This window comes from Vombatus ursinus, unplaced genomic scaffold, assembly GCF_900497805.2.
Source record: "Vombatus ursinus unplaced genomic scaffold, bare-nosed wombat genome assembly UNPS02014775.1, whole genome shotgun sequence".
Lineage (NCBI taxonomy): Eukaryota > Metazoa > Chordata > Mammalia > Diprotodontia > Vombatidae > Vombatus > Vombatus ursinus.
Genome location: NW_020954553.1, coordinates 17007529 through 17026781, shown reverse-complemented (window position 1 = coordinate 17026781; position 19253 = coordinate 17007529). Strand labels below are relative to the sequence as shown.

Here is a 19253-nt window from a genome sequence, read left to right as displayed (position 1 = left end):
CTAATGATATGTAGGGTTTCACCTACTCTGTATAAATAGATCAAATTTTAATGAGGAGACATAGTGGGTAAAGCAGCAGACCTGGAATCAGGAACATTTTATCTGAATCCTGCCTCAGATACTTCCTCACTTTGTGAACCTGGGTAAGTGGCTTATATTCTCTCTGCCTCAGTTTCTTCATCTGTTAAAAGGAGATAAGTGGACAATCTAACTCACAGTTCTTCTATGAGAATCAACTGAAGTAGCATGAACAAAGTGCTTTGCAAAATGTAAAGTGCTAGACATAGCTAAGCTATCATTGATATTACTAAAATAACTAATACTGTGAATAGTGAAAAGTCATCTGAAATTCCACATCATACAAATCAGATTAGAAAAGATGATAAAAACAAAAATGATAAAGATGGAAGGGGTGTAGGAAACGTACAATACTGCACTGTTCTTGGAGCCAGAAATTTGTCCAAGCATCCTAGAGATCAGTTTGCACCTTAGTTTAGAGAATTATTCAATTATTCATACGTTGTGACCTAGAAATAACACTATTACACCTGAAACACCAAAGAGAGAAAAGAATGAGGGAAAAATTCAATGTACAAAAATGTTTTCAGCTACTCTTTTTCATAGTGGCAGAGACCTGGAATGAAACTTAGCCTACCTATTGGGGAATAATTGGAGAAATCATTATCTCTCATTTAGAAAGAATAGAGGAAAGAACAAGTATTCTAGCAAATCAAAGCAAGTTCATGAGAGAGACAGAAGCTGTAGTGAGCCCAGGGAAGAGATAGAAGACAGACAGAGATTTTAAAAGAATAGGGGGTGCACATACAACAATCAGAATTAATATAGGGATTTCATTTACGCCCAGTAAAACAGGAGGATGAACCAGTGTCTCCCTGAGTTATCAGGAGGAAAATTCACATCTTTTCACTAAATTCTCTAGACGTACTTCCGTTGTCTTCCAAAACCCTGTATCTGAGGTTTGTATATAAAGATACACTCACCATGCTGGTATCAGCTGCTGACGGAGAGAACAGGTCTGTGATGCCCAGTAAGGAAACAAGGAAACAGGATAGGTGTGTTTGTATACATGTATATGCTACTCATGAACTAGCCTGAGTTTAGATAGAAGGACAGAACAGCAAAGGGCTATTTGTAGGTGCACCAGGTTCTCTCATCTCACCTTCCCCAGAGCTGTAATTACCATGTCACCTGTAACAGACAAGACAGTCTGACAGGGTAGTCAGGATTGTCTCAGATAAAGTTAACTTTTGTCCCAGGTGTAAATTATCACCAGGAATTACTGTTACTTCATGAGCATTCCCCTCAGACTGACTAACAAGTACTGAGAAAGGCTCAACATCTAGTCAGTGTCTCAGCTAGGAGAGAAGCTTTCCTGAGCTGCCGCAGATGGCAGAGTCGGGGGGGTCAAAGATACTGGAAAAGGCAAAGAACATTGAAGTCCTAGGTATGAGGGCCTCTTATGTCCACAGTTTTACCTTGCCTCTGAACTATTTAGATACGTTCTTAGGGTCAGAAAATTCATTCCCGTTCATCCAATTCCACCTGCCTGCACTCCTGCCTCTGATCTTGCTTTCTTTCTAGGTTCGAATTACCAAGAATTTTTGGAATGACCTTAAATTTCCTTGCATGAAAAGGAGACTATGCTGTCTGCCAAATTTTTCATGTTTCATGGCCCTTAAAAGACTTTTAAAAACATCTAGTAATGGACCCAGTTCTCCCTTTGCTCTGAAACCTAGTTTATTTCCAGTAGAGAAAACATCATGCAGTGGAAAGAATACGGGTCAAAGCACCTGGGCTTGAACATATATTTTAGAAGCTAGTAATTGTGAGCAATGAATCTACAGGTGACTTGAATGCTCTTAACCTCAATTTTCTCATGTATAAAACTGGGAAAACATTCTTTATAAAAGCAATATCTTGAGACTCTCATGAGGAAAATACATACTTTTGGTACAATATAGGAGACATTATTCAATGTAGTTCAGGCATTTTGAAGCTATATATTTAGCACAGCATCTCCTCCTCACTCCTTGAAATTCCATACAATTCATATTTCTTTATAACAACAAGTAACAAAAAATATAGAGAATCTTTTTAATATGTCAGAATACACTTAAAATATGGGAATTAAGCTATTAAGAAACTTAGAGAATTTATTTAAATTTAAATATAAAGCATATTTGTAAAAGCACTAAAACAGAGACAGTAGAGTGTAGTTGAGAGAGGGCTGGCTTGTCAAGGCTTGCCTCTGACATACATTGACTGTGAAACCCTGGGCAAGTTGTTTTACCTCTCAGTCAAATAATATATACACAGGGAAATAATAGAGTCTCTTTTTTGGTAGAGCAAATTTCCTTCCCAGATGTTACTTGGGCTGAAGAAGTCACAGATCAAAGAGAAAAAAAATAACTGAACCCACAAAAAATTTGCCAAGTTAGGACAAACTGATATAGCAAAGATCATAACATTACCCAATTTAATTTACAGGCTGAACACTTATCAAAATGTCAAACAAATACTTTATGCAATAAGACAATTAAAAAGAAAAGTCACATTCAGGAAAACACCAGTAATTCCAGCAAAAATATATTAGAATTAAGAAAAAGGAGGAATTACATTCCTTATGCAAATTAATTTAAAAAGAAATGATTAACTAAACTCTCTTGTTTGGAAAGCACACATGCTTAGTGGGTGGGAATTCAATAATGATATAGCTAAATAGAACTCAGATCTATAGGATCAAGAGGAGAGCAATGTTAATGACAAATGACTGGGAGAAGATCAAAGGGGAAGAATGTTGAGTTTAGAAGTATAGGGTTGAAATAGTGACACGTGGTGGACAAAAGGACAAATATATTGCTGGTCACTTCAATGCATTTCTTTCAATCACTATTCAGGTAAAAAACAAAACGTTTGCCTTTAACAGTTTACCCAGCTTGGCATGTAATGCACCCTTATGATCCAGCCGCAAGGATAACTCAACAACCCCACAAATTAGAATGGTTACATGTATAAAAGAAATTTTGAAAGGCCATGTTGACAGACTCTCATAACTAGTCTTCACCCTCAACAGAGCAATTCCAAAAAAGGGACAGTTACCCCTCACTTGTTTCCTTGCAAATACACTGTGCTTGGTGTGTGCTGAGGCCAGTGGGATGTTTCCACATTTTCCTGGAGCTACATTGAAGCGCATGGCACTTTGGCTGCTGGAAACTGCTCATTGGTCCAGGGTTATGCTGAAGCATATGACGGGGGTCTGGCATTGGTGGCTACCTGGTTGCTTTGGCACCCCTAAGGTAGAAGTTACTTATTTGCCCAGGATTACACTGAAGCATGTTGAGTCTGGCCTTTAGAGGTTGCCTGTTTGCCTAGGACTATGCTGAAGCCAATGGCAGTTCTCCAAAGTGGAGTCTGCCATTCCACTGGCTATGCTGAGGCAAGTTGGGAGTCCTGGGCTTGGCATTTGCCTGTTATACCACACTGGGGCTCAGGATCTACTGCTGGTTTGCTGAGTTGGGGCTTACTGCTGGCATGCTGGAATGCTTCCTGTCCTTGTCTGTGTGCCCCCTCCCCCTTACCCAAGTGAGACAGACCTTTCTTGCCAATTTTTCAAGTTTCTTTTTTTAATTCATTTTTTATTATTTTATTTTTAGTTTTCAACAATCACTTTCATATGCTTTTGAGTTTTAAATTTTTCTCCTCCTCCCTCCCCAAGATGGTGTGCAATCTGATATAGCCTCTACATATATATTCCTATTTAACATATTTTCACATTAGTCATGCTGTAAGGAAGAATTAGAACCAATAGGAGGAACCACAAGAAAGAGGAAACAAAACAAAATAGAAGAGAAAAAAAGAGCAAATAGTATGCTTCAATCTGCACTCAAACTGCATAGTTCTTTATCTGGATGTGGATAGCATTTTCCATCATGAGACTTTTGGAGATGTCAGAAATCCTTGCATTGCTGAGAAGGGCTAAGTCTATCAAAGTTAGTCATCACACAATGTGGCTGTTACTGTGTACAATGTTCTCCTGGTTCTGCTCACTTCACTCAGCATCAGTCTATACAAGTTTTTCCAGGTTTTTCTGAAGTCAATCAGTCATCATTTCTTATACCACAAAAGTATTCCTTTACATTCATATACCACAGCTTGTTCAGTCATTCCCCAATTGATGGGTATCCCCTCAATTTCCAATTCTTTGCCACCACAGAAAGAGTTGCTATGAATATTTTTGTATATGTGGGTCCTGTTCCCATTCATATGATCTCTTTGGGATACAGCCCTAATAAATTCCCAGTATCCCCTTCCCTCTTAATCTTGGTTGCATTGGCTTTGTGCAAAAACTTTTCAATTTGATATAATCAAAATTATCCATTTTGCATTTCATAATATTCTCTATCTCCTGGTTAGTATAATTCTTCTGTTCTCCACAAATCTGACAAGTGAACTATTGCTTGCTCTCCCATTTAGCTTATAGTATCAGCTTTTATATCTATATCATGAACCCATTTTGACTTTATTTTGGTATATGGTAAAAGATTTTGGTCTATGACTAGTTTCTGCCACACTCTATTCCAATTTTCCCAGAACTTTTTGTCAAATACTGAGTTCTTATCCCAGAAGCTGAGGTCCTTGGGTTATCAAATAGTAGATTACTATAGTCATTGACTACTGTGTCCTGCATACCTAACCTATTCCACTGATCCACCACTCTATTTCTTAGCTAGTACCAAGCAGTTTAGATGCTTTACACTACAATTTAAGGTCTGGATTGGCTAGGCCACCTTCCCCTGCATTTCTTTTCATTAGTTACCTTGATATTCTGGACCTTTTGTTATTCCAAGTGAATCTTATTTTTTTTTCTAGCTCTATAAAATAATTTTTGATAGTTTGATTGGTATGGCATTGAATAAGTAAATTAGCTTAGGTAGAATTGTCGTTTTTATTACATTGGCTCAGCCTACCCATGGGCAACTGATGTATTTACAATTATTTAAATCTGATTTTATTTGTGTGAAAAATGTTTTGTAATTATGTTCATATAATTTCAGCAGGTAGACTCTTAAATATTTTATAATGTCTACAGTAACTTTAAAAGGAATTTTTCTTTCTATCTTTTGCTGTTGGGTTTTGTTGGTAATACATAGAAATGCCAATGATTTATGTGGGTTTATCTTATAGCCTGCAACTTTAAAGTTGTTTATTATTTCAAGTAGTTTTTTATTTGATTCTCTAAGGATATCATCATATCATCTGCAAAGAGTGATTGCTATGTTTCTTCTTTACCTATTCTAATACCTTCAACTTCTTTTTCTTCTCTTAATGCTAAAGGTAACATTTCCAGTACCATATTGGACAACAGTGGTGATAATGGACATATTTGTTTCATCCCTGATCTTGTAGGAAATGCTTCTAGCTTATCCCCATTACATATGATACTTGCTGAAGGTTTTTTGTAGATGCTATTTATCATTTTAAGGAAGACTTCATTTATTCCTATGCTCTCTAGTGTTTTTAATAGAAATGGATGTTGCATTTTGTCAAAAGCTTTTTCCACATCTATTGAGATAATCATGTGGTTTTTGACAGTTTTGTTGTTAATATGATCAATTACGTGGATAGTTTTCCTAATATTGAATCAGCCTTGCATTCCTGGTATAAATCTTACCTGGTCATAGTGTATTATTCTTGTGATAAGTTTGTGCAATCTATTTGCTAATATTTTATTTAAAATTTTTGCATCTATTTTCATTAGGGAAATTGGTATATAATTTTCTTTCTCTGTTTTGACCCTTCCTGGTTAGGTATCAGTACCATATTTGTATCATAAAAAGAATTTGGTAAGAATCCTTCTTCACTTATTTTCCCCAATAGTCTATATAGCATAGGAATTAATTGTTCTTTAAATGTTTGATAAAATTTGCTTGTAAATCCATCTGGCCCTGGAGATTTTTTCCTAGGGAGTTAATTGGTGGATTGTTCAATTTCTTTTTCTGATTTCTTTTATAATGTCTACAGTAACTTTAAAAGGAATTTTTCTTTCTATCTTTTGCTGTTGGGTTTTGTTGGTAATACATAGAAATGCCGTGATTTATGTGGGTTTATTTTATAGCCTGTAACTTTAAAGTTGTTTATTATTTCAAGTAGTTTTTTATTTGATTCTCTAGGATTCCCTAAGCATATCATCTGCAAAGAGTGATTGCTATGTTTCTTCTTTACCTATTCTAATACCTAAATATTCATTTAGGCCCCATGTGAACTAATGTAACACACAGGCAGAAGAGTTAGCGGGGGCTAACCAATTCCTGGTGTTCAAGTTCTAAACATCATTGTAACATTTTTGTAAACTACTAGTAAAATACATTCCTGGCCAAATGATGTTTTTCATGTAACATATAATCACAAGTTGAGGGACAAAATATAACCTATTTTCCGCTCATAACTCTCTTTAACAACTGCAAATGATGCCTTGAAAGTTTAGCTCTAATTGTACTGGGATAAAAACAAATTTCCAATCTTTTTCCTTTACTATTTATATGACAATTACACCTTTTTACTCAGAAAAGATTTTGTTCTTTAAAAAGATCATACAATTATCAAGAGCCTAAAGATCAAGAAAATTATATATGTATATAAATACAAAATTTTACATTAAAAGTATTTAAATTGTATTGTATACAATTTAGTTTAACAATTGCTCCATGGATAAAATGTAAATTGTAGATAAGATTACCTTAGTAAACTTTATTAATTTACTAAGAGGTAAAGACTCCCTGATCAATCACATAATATAGGAAATGTGTCACGTTGTCTTCTTCAGCCCCCCCCAGAATGTAAGCTCCTTGAGGACAGGGACTGTGTCACTTGCTTGGACATGAATCCCCATGTAGTAAGAGCTTAATAAATACTATCTCTAGCTACCTTAAAGTCAATAGAAAAAGCCAGCAGCAACAAAAATGCTGAGACTGAATTCTGGGTAACTATACTAGTGAAGCTTGCCGCCTAAGGAATGATATGAGAAGAAACTTCTCCCCATTCTTTACAGGGGTGGGGGACTATGGGTGTGGAATATTGTGAACACTATCAGACTCAGACCCAGGTGATATTTTGGTGAGGTTTGCTAAGCAACTTGTCTTCCTCTTCCTTTTTTATTCTTTGTTATAAGGAATGACTCTCTGGGTGGGAGGGAGGGAAGGACATATTTGGATCTCTTCTTTCTCTATTTTATTCATGTAAGCATTTAGAGTTGTAAAACTTCCACTAAGAAATGCTTTTGCTGCATCCCATAAGTTTTGGTATGTTGTCTTATTATTGTAATTCTCTTGAATGAAGTTATTGTTTCTATAATTGTTTTTTGACCCATTCATTCTTTAGGATTAGATTATTTAGGTTCCAATTAATTTTTAGTCTATCTTTCCATGGCCCTTTATTACATATATTTTTTATTCCATCACAATCTGAAAGGGATGCATTTAATATTTCTGCCTTTCTGCATTGGATTGTGAGGTTTTTATGCCCTAGAACATGGTCAGTTTTTGTGTATATGCCAGGTACCGCCAAGAAAAAAGTGTATTCCTTTCTATCCTCATTCAATTTTCTCCAGTGGTCTACCATACCTAACTTTTCTAATACTCTATTCACCTCTTTAACTTCTTTCTTGTTTATTTTGTGGTTAGATTTATCTAGTTTAGAGGTTGAGGTCCCCCACTAGTATAGTTTTGCTGTCTTTTTCTTCCTGTAACTCCCTGAACTTCTCTTCTAAGAATTTGAATGCTATGCCATTTGGTGCATATATGTTCAGTAATGATATTACTTCATTGTTCATTGTGCCTTTTAGCAGGATGGAGTTTCCTTCCTTATCTCTTTTGATAAGATATATTTTTGGTTTTGCTTTATCTGAGATCAAGATGGCTCCCCTGCTTTTTTTTTTTTTACTTCAGCTGAAGCATAATATATTCTTCTCCAGTCTTTTACCTTTACCCTGTGTGTGTCCCTCTGTTTCAAATGTGTTTCCTATAAACAACATATTGTAGGATTATGGTTTTTAATCCATTCTGCTACCCACTTCCATTTTATGGGATAGTTTATCCCATTCACATTCACATTATGATTACTATCTGTGTCTTTCTTTCCATCCTATTTCACTCCTGTTTATGCTTTTATTTCTCCTTTCTCCCTTTCCCTCCTCATTAGTGTTTTGCTTTTGACTACCACCTCCTTCAGTCCCACTGCCCTCAGTCCCCCTTCCCTTCTATTAGACCCCCCCCTTTTCTTCCCCTTTCCTCTTATTACTTCTTCTCTCTCTTTTATTTTCCCTCCCTTTTCTTTCCACTTTTCCCTCCTACTGCCTATAGGTCAAGTTAGATTTCTATATCTGATTATGTTATTCCCTCCTTGAGCCAAATTTGATAAGAGTAAGGTTCAAACAATGCTCATCTCCCTCTCTTTTTCCCCTCTACTGTAATATGTTTTTGTGCCTTTTCCTATAATATAATTTACCCTTGTCTGCCTCCTCTTTTCCTTTTCTCCCTTTAGAATCCTTTAATTAGCTCCAATTTATCCACTTACTTGGACCTATTTAACTCAATTAGATATTTTTATCATTACATCAAAGTCAACTTATACCCACCCCCTCTATCTATGCATACCCTTTTACAATGGTGTAATAACAATACAGTTCCCAAGAGTTACAAGTGTCATCTTCCTTTGTAGGGATGTAAACAGTTTGCAGTTATTAATAACATGTTGTTGTTGCTTTTTTTCCCCTGTCCTGTTTACCTTTTTATGTCTCTCTTGAGTCTTATATTTGAAGACAAAATTTTTTGTTGAGCTCTGGTCTTTTTATCAGGAAGATTTGGAAGTTTCCTATTTTGTTGCATGTTTATCTCCTCCTCTGAAAGATTATGCTCATTTTTGCTGGGTAGTTGATCCTTGGTTGTAATCCAAGATCCTTTGCATTAGGGAATATTATATTCCATGCCCTACAACCTTTTAATGTAGAAGCTGCAAGGTCCTGCATAATCCTGACTGTGGTTCCATATGTAAATTGTTTCTTTCTTGCTGCTTGCAGCATTTTCTCTCTGACCTGGTAATTTTGGAATTTGGCTACTATCTTCCTTGGCATTTTGAATTTAGGATCTCTTTCAGGAGGTGATCTGTGGATTCTTTCTGTGGCTATTTTACCCTCTGGTTCTAGGACCTCAGGGCAGTTTTCCTTGATAATTTCCTGAAAGTTGCTGTCCAGGCTCTTTTTTTTTCATCGTGTCTTTCAGGTAGACCAATACCTTTTAAATTGTCTCTCCTGGATCTGTTTTCTGGGTCAGTTGTGTTATCGACGTGGTATTTTACATTTTCATCTATTTTTTTCATTCTTTCATTTATGTTTGACTGATTCTCAGTCTCTCACAGAGTCATTAGCTTCCACTTGTCCAATACTGGTTTTTAAAAAATTGTTTTCTTCTATTAGATTTTGTACCTCCTTTTCCATTTGGCTCATTTTTTAAGGAGTTCTCCTCAGTGAGTTTTTGTGCCTCCTTTTCTATTTGGCCAATTCTGCTTTTTATGGAGTTGTTTTCTTCAGTTAATTTTTGTCTTTTCTTTTCCAAGATATTGACTCTCTCATACCTTTCATTTATTTTCCAAAATTTTCTTCTACCTCTCTTATTTGACTTTTAAAGTCCTTCTTGAGCTCTTCCAAAAAGGCTCTTTGGCCTTCAGACCAGTTCATGTTCCATTTTGAGGTTCCAGATGTGGGTTTGTTGACAATGTTGTCCTCTTCAGAATTTCTGCCTTGATCTTCACTGTTCCCATAATGAGAATCTATAGCACGTTTCTTTTTGCTCATGGTGTTTGCTTATTTCCTGACCTTTAAAAACATTGAGCTCTCTTGCTGGAGAGCAGGCGGCACTGACTCAAGCTTCTTGTGCTGTGGGCCCAGAGCCTGGTCACTAGCTTTGTGTGCTGGGGCCTCAGACACTGGCAGTTGGAGGCTGTAGGGTTCTGGCAGCTTACCTGGTGTTGGGCTGGAATCAGAAACATTGGAGCTCTAGGCGTAAGGGTGGGGAGTTTGGCCCCAGGATAATGCCTGCTCACCAGGGTCCTTTTGTTCCTTTCTTTGGCTCTTTGCAGATGGATGTTTCACTGCTGCAGAATGTTTCTCTGCCTGGAGCTTTCCCTTTTTGAGTTGTGCTTCCCAGAGTTTTGCTGAGACACTGGGAGACTTGGTTGTCATAGAATGCTGTGGCTCATAGTGGTTTTCTAAGCTGATTTCCACTGGTTCCCCTGCACATACTAAGGCACTCAGGGGTCCTGGTGTTGGTGCTTGCTTTCTCCACCACCTGGGGTTCAGGATCTTCCCCCTGGTATGCTGAGATAGACTTTTCACCAGCTTGCTGGTATTCCTCCCATTCTGTACTGTTCCCCCTCCCCCAGAGCAAGAGGGCCTTTCCCATTAATCCCTCAAGCTTCCTGGGTTACAGGACTACTGCACCCTGTCTTTCTACTGGTTTAGCTGTTCCAGGATTTTTCCAGGGGTGATATTTTCTGGGCTTTCAGAGCTTAATAAAGGAGGGTGAGAGAGACTTCATACTCCACAGTCTTGGCTCCCAGAAGCAGAGCCTCCCAATTTTCCAAGTTTCTTGAGCTCAAAGATTGTTTTCTCCTATTTTTTGCTGGTTCTGCTATTCCAGGATTAGTTTTGGTGGGTTATTTTATGGTTGTTTGGAAGTGAATATGGGAGAGCTATGGTGATTTACTGCGTATTCTCCCAATCTTGGCTCTGAGAAGTGCAAACTCTATTATTACTGTTAATCATGTTTACCTTCTCTCACCTCTCAGGGCAGAGGAATTTTGAGGAAATCATTTGTATAAAATAGATAATTGTACCACAGATATGAGCTCAACCTGCCTGCTTATGATGCCTTGACACCCTGTGATGCCAATGTCCAATTCATCAATTGGACTAAATTCAGGGACTCTGGTAGTCTTTTCCATCTGTGAAATGCTATGATTTCTCAGGACAGTGTTCAGTCCCTCTGTCCCCAACATGACTTTATCAATCTGTCATCACATATGAGAATACACTTTCTACAACCTCTGAGAGTCCCTAACTTGCTTGATTAACAGTGCTAAAAACCTAGGGATTCTGTACTACTCAAGACCTAGGTCCTTATGTTCTTGTAACATGGAACTGTGACAAACCCAGCATCCTTCATATTCTCCCCTTTTGTGTTCTTCAACAAGAATTGTTCCTTTTATTATCCATACCTCTCTCTTCTGCCAGCCCTTTCCATTTTCCCTTTTCCCCAGATATTAACCATACTAAAGCCTACAAAACTCTGTTACAGTCAATATTCTTTGATCATGGAAATGAAATTTAGCTCAAATAATGTCCCAGAGAGATTTTAGCTGACAGTTATTCTTCCAAATTGGTCCATGGTTGTAAAAGTAAGAATGAACGTGTCAAAAAGTGTGAACTGTGGGGAAGGCTGACCCAAGGTGGTAGAGTAATGCAGGAACTCACCTGAATTGTTCAAAATTCACCTTCAAACAACTGTAAAATAACTCCTCAAAATGAATGCTGGAGCAGCAGAACCAAGAAAAGAATAGGGTGAAACGATTTTCCACTCAAGACAAAAGGTCAGCAGGTAAGGTCTGTCTAACTCAGGTAAAATGGGAGCATAGTCCAGTGCAAGCAGCATCCAGGCAAACCAGCAGCAACTCACAGTCTAGCAAGCCTACAGTGAGGTCTCAAGCCCTGGGACAGGCCAGTAGCAAAGCCATGCACTCCCCTGCATAGGTCAGCACTGAGTCCCCTGTGTAGGCTAATAGTGATTCCTTTCACCCTAAGCACAAGTAGCTTGGGACTTAATTTCAATACCATAACATTCCAATATAATATAAACTATTTTTTTTATTTTTAATGTGTTTTTAAAGCTTTGGGTTACAAATTTTCTCCCTTCGTCCCTCCCCACCCACCCTCACTGAAAATGCAAGCATCTCGGTACAAGTTATAGATGTGTAGTTATGCAAAACACTTCCACAGCACTCGTGTTGTGAAAAACCAAGTATACTTCCCTTCATCCTATCCTACCCTCCACCCATTCTACTCTCTCCTCTGATCCTGTCCCTCCTCAGAAATGCCTGCTTCTGATTATCCCCTCCCCCAATCTGCACCCCCATCAACCCCCTGTTCTCTTGCCCCCCCCAATTTCCCATAGGATGAGATAGATTCCCACACCCCATTGTGTATGTTATTCCCTCCCCAAACCAAATCCCATGAGAATGAGATTCACTCATTCCCTCCCACCCTCTCCCATTTCCCCTCCACTGCAAAAGCCCTTCCTTGTCTGTTTCATGTGAGATATTTTACCTCATTCTACTTCTCCCTTTCTCCTTCTCCCAGTGTAATCCTCTCTCACCCCTTAATTTTATTTTCCAGATATCACCCCTTCACCTTCAACTCATCCTGTGTCCTCTATCTATCTATCTATAAAAACATATACTTTTTTCCCTCCCACTACCCTAATACTGACAAAGGACTCATAAGTTACAAACATCATCTGTCCCTGCAGGGATGTAAACAGTTCAACCTTAATAAGTCTCTTATGATTTCTCTTTCCTGTTTACCTCTTCCATGTTTCACTTGAGTCTTGTATTTGAAGGTCAAATTTTCTATTCAGCTCTGGTTTTTTCCACAAGAATGCTTGAAAGTCCTCTATTTCATTGAATGACAATTTTTCACCCTGAAGGATTATACTCAGTTTTGCTGGGTAGGTGATTCTAGGTTGTAGTCGTAATTCCTTTGCCCTCCAGAATATCATACTCCATGCCCTCTGGTCCTTAATGTAGAAGCTGATAAATCTGGTGTTATCCTGATTGTGTTTCCATAATACTTGAATTGTGTCCTTCGGGCTGCTTGCAATATCTTCTCCTTGACCTGAGAATTCTGGAATTTGGCTACAACATTCCTAGGAGTTTTCCTTTGGGGATCTCTTTCAGGAGGTGATTGGTGGATTCTTTTGCCCTCTGGTTCTAAAATATCAGGGAAGTTTTCCTTGATAATTTGTGGAAAGATGATGTCTAGGCTCTTTTTTTGATCATGACTTTCAGGTAGTCCAATAATTTTTAAGTTCTCTCTCCTGGATCTATTTTCCAGGTCAGTTGTTTTTCCAATGAGATATTTCACATTCTCTTCTATTTTTTCATTCCTTTTGATTAGTGTGACAGTGCCTTGATTTCTCAAAATATCCCTATCTTCCAATTTCTTCATTCCAATTTTTAAGGAAGTATTTTCTTCAGTAAGCTTTTGGACTTCCTTTTCCATTTGGCCAATTTTGCTTTTTAGGGCATTCTTCTCCTCATTGATTTTTTGGACCTCTTTTGCCATTTGGGTTAGGCTATTTTTAAGGTGTTATTTTCTTCAGTATTTTTTGGGTCTCCTTTACATCCCACCCAATCTTTCTTATGAACTATGCAATTACTAATAACAATCTTAGAAATACGTTTTACATTTTACATACATAAAAGGTAAACAGTCTGTCCTTATTGAGTCCCTTGTAATTGGTCTTTGGTATACACCTTTTGTTTCCCATGACTGTTGTATGTCAAATCTTTTATTAAGTTTACATGTTTTGGTTTCTTTTTAAATGAAGTCCTAAAAGTCTGACAATGCATTAAATGTCTTTTTTTTTTATTCAGAATTATGTTTAGCTTTGCTGGGTGTGATTTTTTGGCCAGAAACCCAGTTCTTTTTCTCTTTGCTATATATTATTCCAAGACCTGTGGTCTTTTAGTGTTGTAACTACTAGATCTTGTGGGATGCTAACTGTGGCACCACCATATATAGCTTGTTTTGTTTTGTTTTTTGCCCGTAATAGTTTATCTTTGAGCTGGGGGTTTCAGAATTGGACTACAATATTCCTGTGGGTTTTCCTCCTAGGATCTCTTTCAGGTGGTAATGGGTGGATTTTTTTCTATTTCTACTTCTCCCTCTTATTCTACTGCTTCAGGAAAACTTTCTGTAATTATATCTTGTATTATTGTATGAAGATTCTTTTTTGATCATAGCTTTCAAGTAGTCTGATCATTCTTGTTTTCTCTTTTTTTTTGACTAGGCAATGGGGTTAAGTGACTTGCCCAGGGTCACATAGCTAGTGAGTGTCAAATGTCTAGGGTCAGATTTGAACTCAGGGCTTTCTGAATCCAGGGCCAGTGCTCTATCTACTACACCATCTATCTGCCCCTATGTTTTCTCTTCTTGATCTGTTCTCTAAATTGTTTTTTTTTTATGAGATGTTTCACATTCTCTTTTATTTTTCCATTCTTCATATTTTGTTTCATTATTTCTTGATCTCTTATAACTTTGCTGGCTCCTCCAACCTGATTTTTGATTTTCAATGAGTCATTTTCTTCCTTAAGATTCTGGATCTCCTTCTCTAATTGGTTAGCTTTCTTTTTATAATCTTCCTATTTTTCTTGGATTTTTTCTTTTTTTAGTTTTTCCTCAGTCTCATTTGATTTTTAAAGTTCTTCTATGAATTCTTTTTGGGAAGGTGATCATTTATCATTATTCTTTGGGGGTAGAAGAGGGTTTCTTTGCTTCAGAATCCTCCTCTGAAGATGAACCCCAGTCTTCTCTATTCCCATAGTAACTATGATTGGATTCTTTCTCCTTTGCCTGTGTATTTTTTTAATAGCTTAATTTTTGTAATCACCTCTAGTCCTAGGGCATGGGTAATAGTGACTCAGTCCTCAGATCATCCTACAGTTTTCCTCTCTGACCTTGAGCCCAAACCAAGACTTCCAGTCTTCTGTAAGTGCTCACAGCCAGTGGTGACCTACCCCATTGCTTCTGCACTCACTGGTTCTTGCTCCTGGCCATATATCCACAGTACAGCTGGGGTGGGTGTTCCTTGTCAAGAGAGGTTCCCTTAATTTTTCTAGGCTCAGATACTCAACTCCCCTCATATTCCTGAGTGTAAAAGTTCCTGTGGCAGAGGCTGAGGCAGCTTCCCAACACAGATAATCCCAGGGCTTGTCCCTTGTTGTTTAAGCAGTTCCTAGGCTGGAGGTATTTACTCTTCACAGGGACCAAACCTCCTTCTAGGATTTTTCTTCAGATATTCTCTAATTGTTCCTGGAAGACTCCTGTTCTGCCCCTTCTCTTATTTATTTTTACCATTCTATGTTTGCCCTGAGGCACTGTTTTATCTCTTTTGTAGGGGAAAACCTTGAGCTGCTCATCATTTCTTATAGCACAATGGTATTCCACCACATTCATATACCACAACTTGTTCAGTCATTCCCCAATTAATGAGCATCCCCTCAATTTCCAATTCTTTGCCACCACAAAAAGAGCTGATGTAAAAATTTTTGTACACGTGGGTCCTTTTCCCTCTTTTATGATGTCTTTGGGATACAGACCTAGTAGTGATTTGTTGCTGGATCAAAGGGTATGCACAGTTTTATAGCCCTTTGGGCATAGTTCCAAATTGTTCTACAGAATGGTTGAATTAGTTCACAACTCCACCAACAAAGCATTAGTGTTGATTCTCCAACATCTTATCCAATATTATCATTTTCCTTTTCTGTCATATCAGTCAATGACATGGTACCTCAGAGTTATTTTCATTTGCATTTCTCTAATCAATAGTGATTTAGAGCATTTTTTAAAATGACTATAGGTGATTTTAATTTCCACATCTGAAAATGGCTTATTCATATCTTTTGACCATTTGTCAATTGGGTAATTACTTCTTACAAATTAGACTCATTTCTCTATATATTTGAGAAATGAGTCCTTTATCACACACACTGGTTGTAAAAATTGTTCCCTAGATTTAGGCTTTCTTTCTAATCTTGGTTGCATTGGTTTTGTTTGTACAAAACCTTTTTAATTTAATATAATCAAAATTATCCATTTTGCATTTCATAATGTTCCTTATATCATGGTTGGTCATAAATTTTTCCCTTCTCCACAGATCTGAAAGGTAAACTATTCTTTGCTCTCTTAATTTGCTTTTAGTATCATTTCTTATGTCTAAAGTATGTACCCATTTCAACCCAATCTTGATATACAGTGTGAGATTTTAATCTATGCCTAGTTTCTGCCACACTATTTTCCAGTTTTCCCAGCAACTTTTGTCAAATAGTGAGTTCTTAAGCCAGAAGTTGGAGCCTTTTAGGTTTAACAAACAGTGCATTATTATAGTCATTTACTACAGCATCTTAAGTACCTAACCTATTCCGCAGATCCACCATTCTATTTCATAGCCAGTACCAAATAGTTTTTATGATTTCCATTTTATAATATAGTTTTAGATCTGGTACAGCGAGGTCACTTTCCTTTGCATTTTTTATTCATTAATTCCCTTGATATTCTTGACCTTGTGTTCTTCCAGATGAATTTTGTTATTTTATTCTAATTCTATAAGATATTTTTTGGCAGTTTGATTGGGGTGTCACTGAAAAAGTACATTAATTTGTGTAGAAATGTCATTTTATTATTTTAGCTCAGCCTACCCATGAGCAATTTATATTTTCCAATTATTTAGATCTCACTTTATTTGTGTGAAAAGTATTTTGTAATTGTGTTCATATAGTTCCTTGGCTTTTCTTGGCAGATACACTCCCAAATATTTTATATGGTCTACATTTATTTTAAATGGAATTTCTCTTTCTATCTCTTGTTGCTAGGCTTTGTTAGTAGTGTATAGAATGCTAATGATTTATGTACATTTATTTTATATCCTGCAACTTTGCTAAACTTGTTAATTATTTCAAATAATTTTTGAGTGGATTCTCTGAGTATACCATCATATCATCTGCAAAGACTGATTGTTTCCCTATGGTCTAATTCCTTCAATTTCTTTTTCTTCTTTTATTGCTAATGCTAACATTTCTAACATTTCCTCTCTTATTGCTAATGTTAACAATAATGAATAATGGTGGTTATAATGGGCATCCTTGTTTCACCCCTGATCTTGTTGGGAAAGCTTCTAGTTTATTCCCATTACTTATAATGCTGGCTGATGGTTTTATACAGATACTGCTTATCAATTTAAGGAAAATTTATTCTTATTTCTAGTGTTTTTAATAGGAATGGGTGCTGTATTTTGTCAAAAGTTTTTTCTGCAGCTATTGAGATAATCATATGATTTCTGTTGGTTTTATTTTTGATATAGTAAACTATGCTGATAGTTTTCCTAATATTGAATCAGCCCTGCACTCCTGGTATAAATCCCACCTGGTAATGGTGCTTTACATAATCATATAAACTGCTGTAATTTCCTTGCTAATATTTTATTTAAAATTGTTGCATCAATATTCATTAAGAAAATTGGTCTATAATTTTCTTTTTCTGTTCTGGCTCTTCCTGGTTTAGGTATCAGCACCATATCTGTGTCATAAAAGGAATTTTGTAGGACTCCTTTTTTTGCTTATTTTTCCAAATAGTATATATACTATTGGAATTGTTTTTCAATATTTGGTAGAATTCACTTGTAAATCCATCTGGCCCTGGCATTTTTTTTCCTTAGGGAATTCATTAATGGGTTGTTCAATTTCTTTTTCTAAAATGGAACAGCTGAACCAGAAGAAACATGGATTACAGCAATCCAGTAGCCCAGGTAGCTTGAGGGATTAATAGGAAAGGCCCCTCTTGCCCTGGGGGAAGGGGAGCAGTACTGAATGGAAGGCATCCCAGCAAGCTAAAGGAAAGCTCCATTTTAGCATACCAGGAGGAGATACTGAAACCCAGGTGGCAAAGCAGGCAAATACCAACACCTGGACCCCTGAGTGCCTCAGTGAGGGTGGAGGAACCAGTGGAAACTATCTGAGAAAACCACCAGGTGCCTTGGCATTCTACAGCAGTCTCCCAGTGCCTCAGCAAATATCTGGGAAGTGCTCCAAGGGGCCCCAGGTGGATAAACATCCTGCAACATCCATCTGAACAGAGCTGAAGAAAGTGAAAGGAAAGGAAAAGCAGGCAATATTCAGGGGCCAGACTACCCAATCCTACCCCTAGAGTTCCAGTGTTGCTGATTCCAGACCAACACCAAGTAAACTGCCAGAACCCTACAGCTTCCAATTGCCAACATCAAAGGCCCCAGCACAGTAAGACAGTGACCAGGCCCAAAGCTCCCAACACAAGAAGCTTGGGTCAGTGTCCTCTGCTCCCCAGCAGGAGAGCTCAATCTCTTTAAAGGCCAAGAAATAAGCAAACACCTTGAGTAAAAAGAAACATACCATAGATTCATATTATGAGAACAGTGAAGATCAAGGCAGAAATTCTGAAGAGGACAACATTGTCAACAAACCCACATCTGGAACCTCAAAAGGGAATATGAACTGGTCTGAAGGCCAAAGAGCCTTTTTGGAAGAGCTCAAGAAGGACTTTAAAAGTCAAATAACAGAGGTAGAAGAAAATTTTGGAAAATAAATGAAAGGTATGAAAGAGAGAGTCAATATCTTGGAAGAGAAAAGACAAAAAATAACTGAAGAAAACAACTCCATAAAAAGCAGAATTGGCCAAACCGAAAAGGAGGCACAAAAACTCAAACAAAAACTGGTCTGAAGCCCAAAGAGCCTTCTTATAAGAGCTCAAGAAGGATTTTAAAAATCTTTTTCTAAAATGGATTTATTTAAATATTTTATTTCCTCTTTTCTTAATCTGGCCAGTTTATATTTTAGTAAATATTCATCCATTTAACTTAGATTGTCAGATTTATTGACATACAGTTGGGCAAAATAGCTCCTAGTTATTGTTTTAATTTCCTCTTCATTGGTGGTGAATTTACTCTTTTCATTTTTGATACTGGTAATTTGGTTTTCTTCTTTCTTTTATTTAATCAAATTAACCAAAGGCTTATCTATTTTATTGTTTTTTTTCATAGAACCAGTCCTTAGTTTTAATTTTTTAGTTCAATATTTTTAATTTCATTTTCATTAATCTCTCCTTTGATTTTTAGAATTTCTAATTTGGTATTTAATTGGCTAACTTTAATTTGTTCCCTCTCTAGCCTTTTTAGTTGCATGTCCAATCCAATGATTTCCTCTTTCTCTATTTCATTCATGTGAGCATTTAGAGATATACAATTTCCCCTAAGAACTGCTTTGACTACATCTCAAAAGTTTTGGTATGTTGTCTCATTATTGTCATTCTTTTTGATGAAATTATTGATTGTTGTTTGACCCATTCATTCTTTAGGATTAGATTATTTAGTTTGGAA

At 36.9% G+C, this 19253-nt stretch overlaps 1 protein-coding gene across 1 annotated transcript in view; it reads right to left on the bottom strand.

Moving 5' to 3' along the window:
• Positions 1-1376: 1376 nt before the first annotated feature.
• The window catches only part of LOC114044784 (NACHT, LRR and PYD domains-containing protein 12-like), a 77973-nt gene continuing 60096 nt past the window's right edge, over positions 1377-19253 (bottom strand). Inside the window, 1 exon segment of the mRNA XM_027864469.1 lies at positions 1377-1434. Coding sequence (XP_027720270.1) covers positions 1377-1434 — 58 coding nt within the window.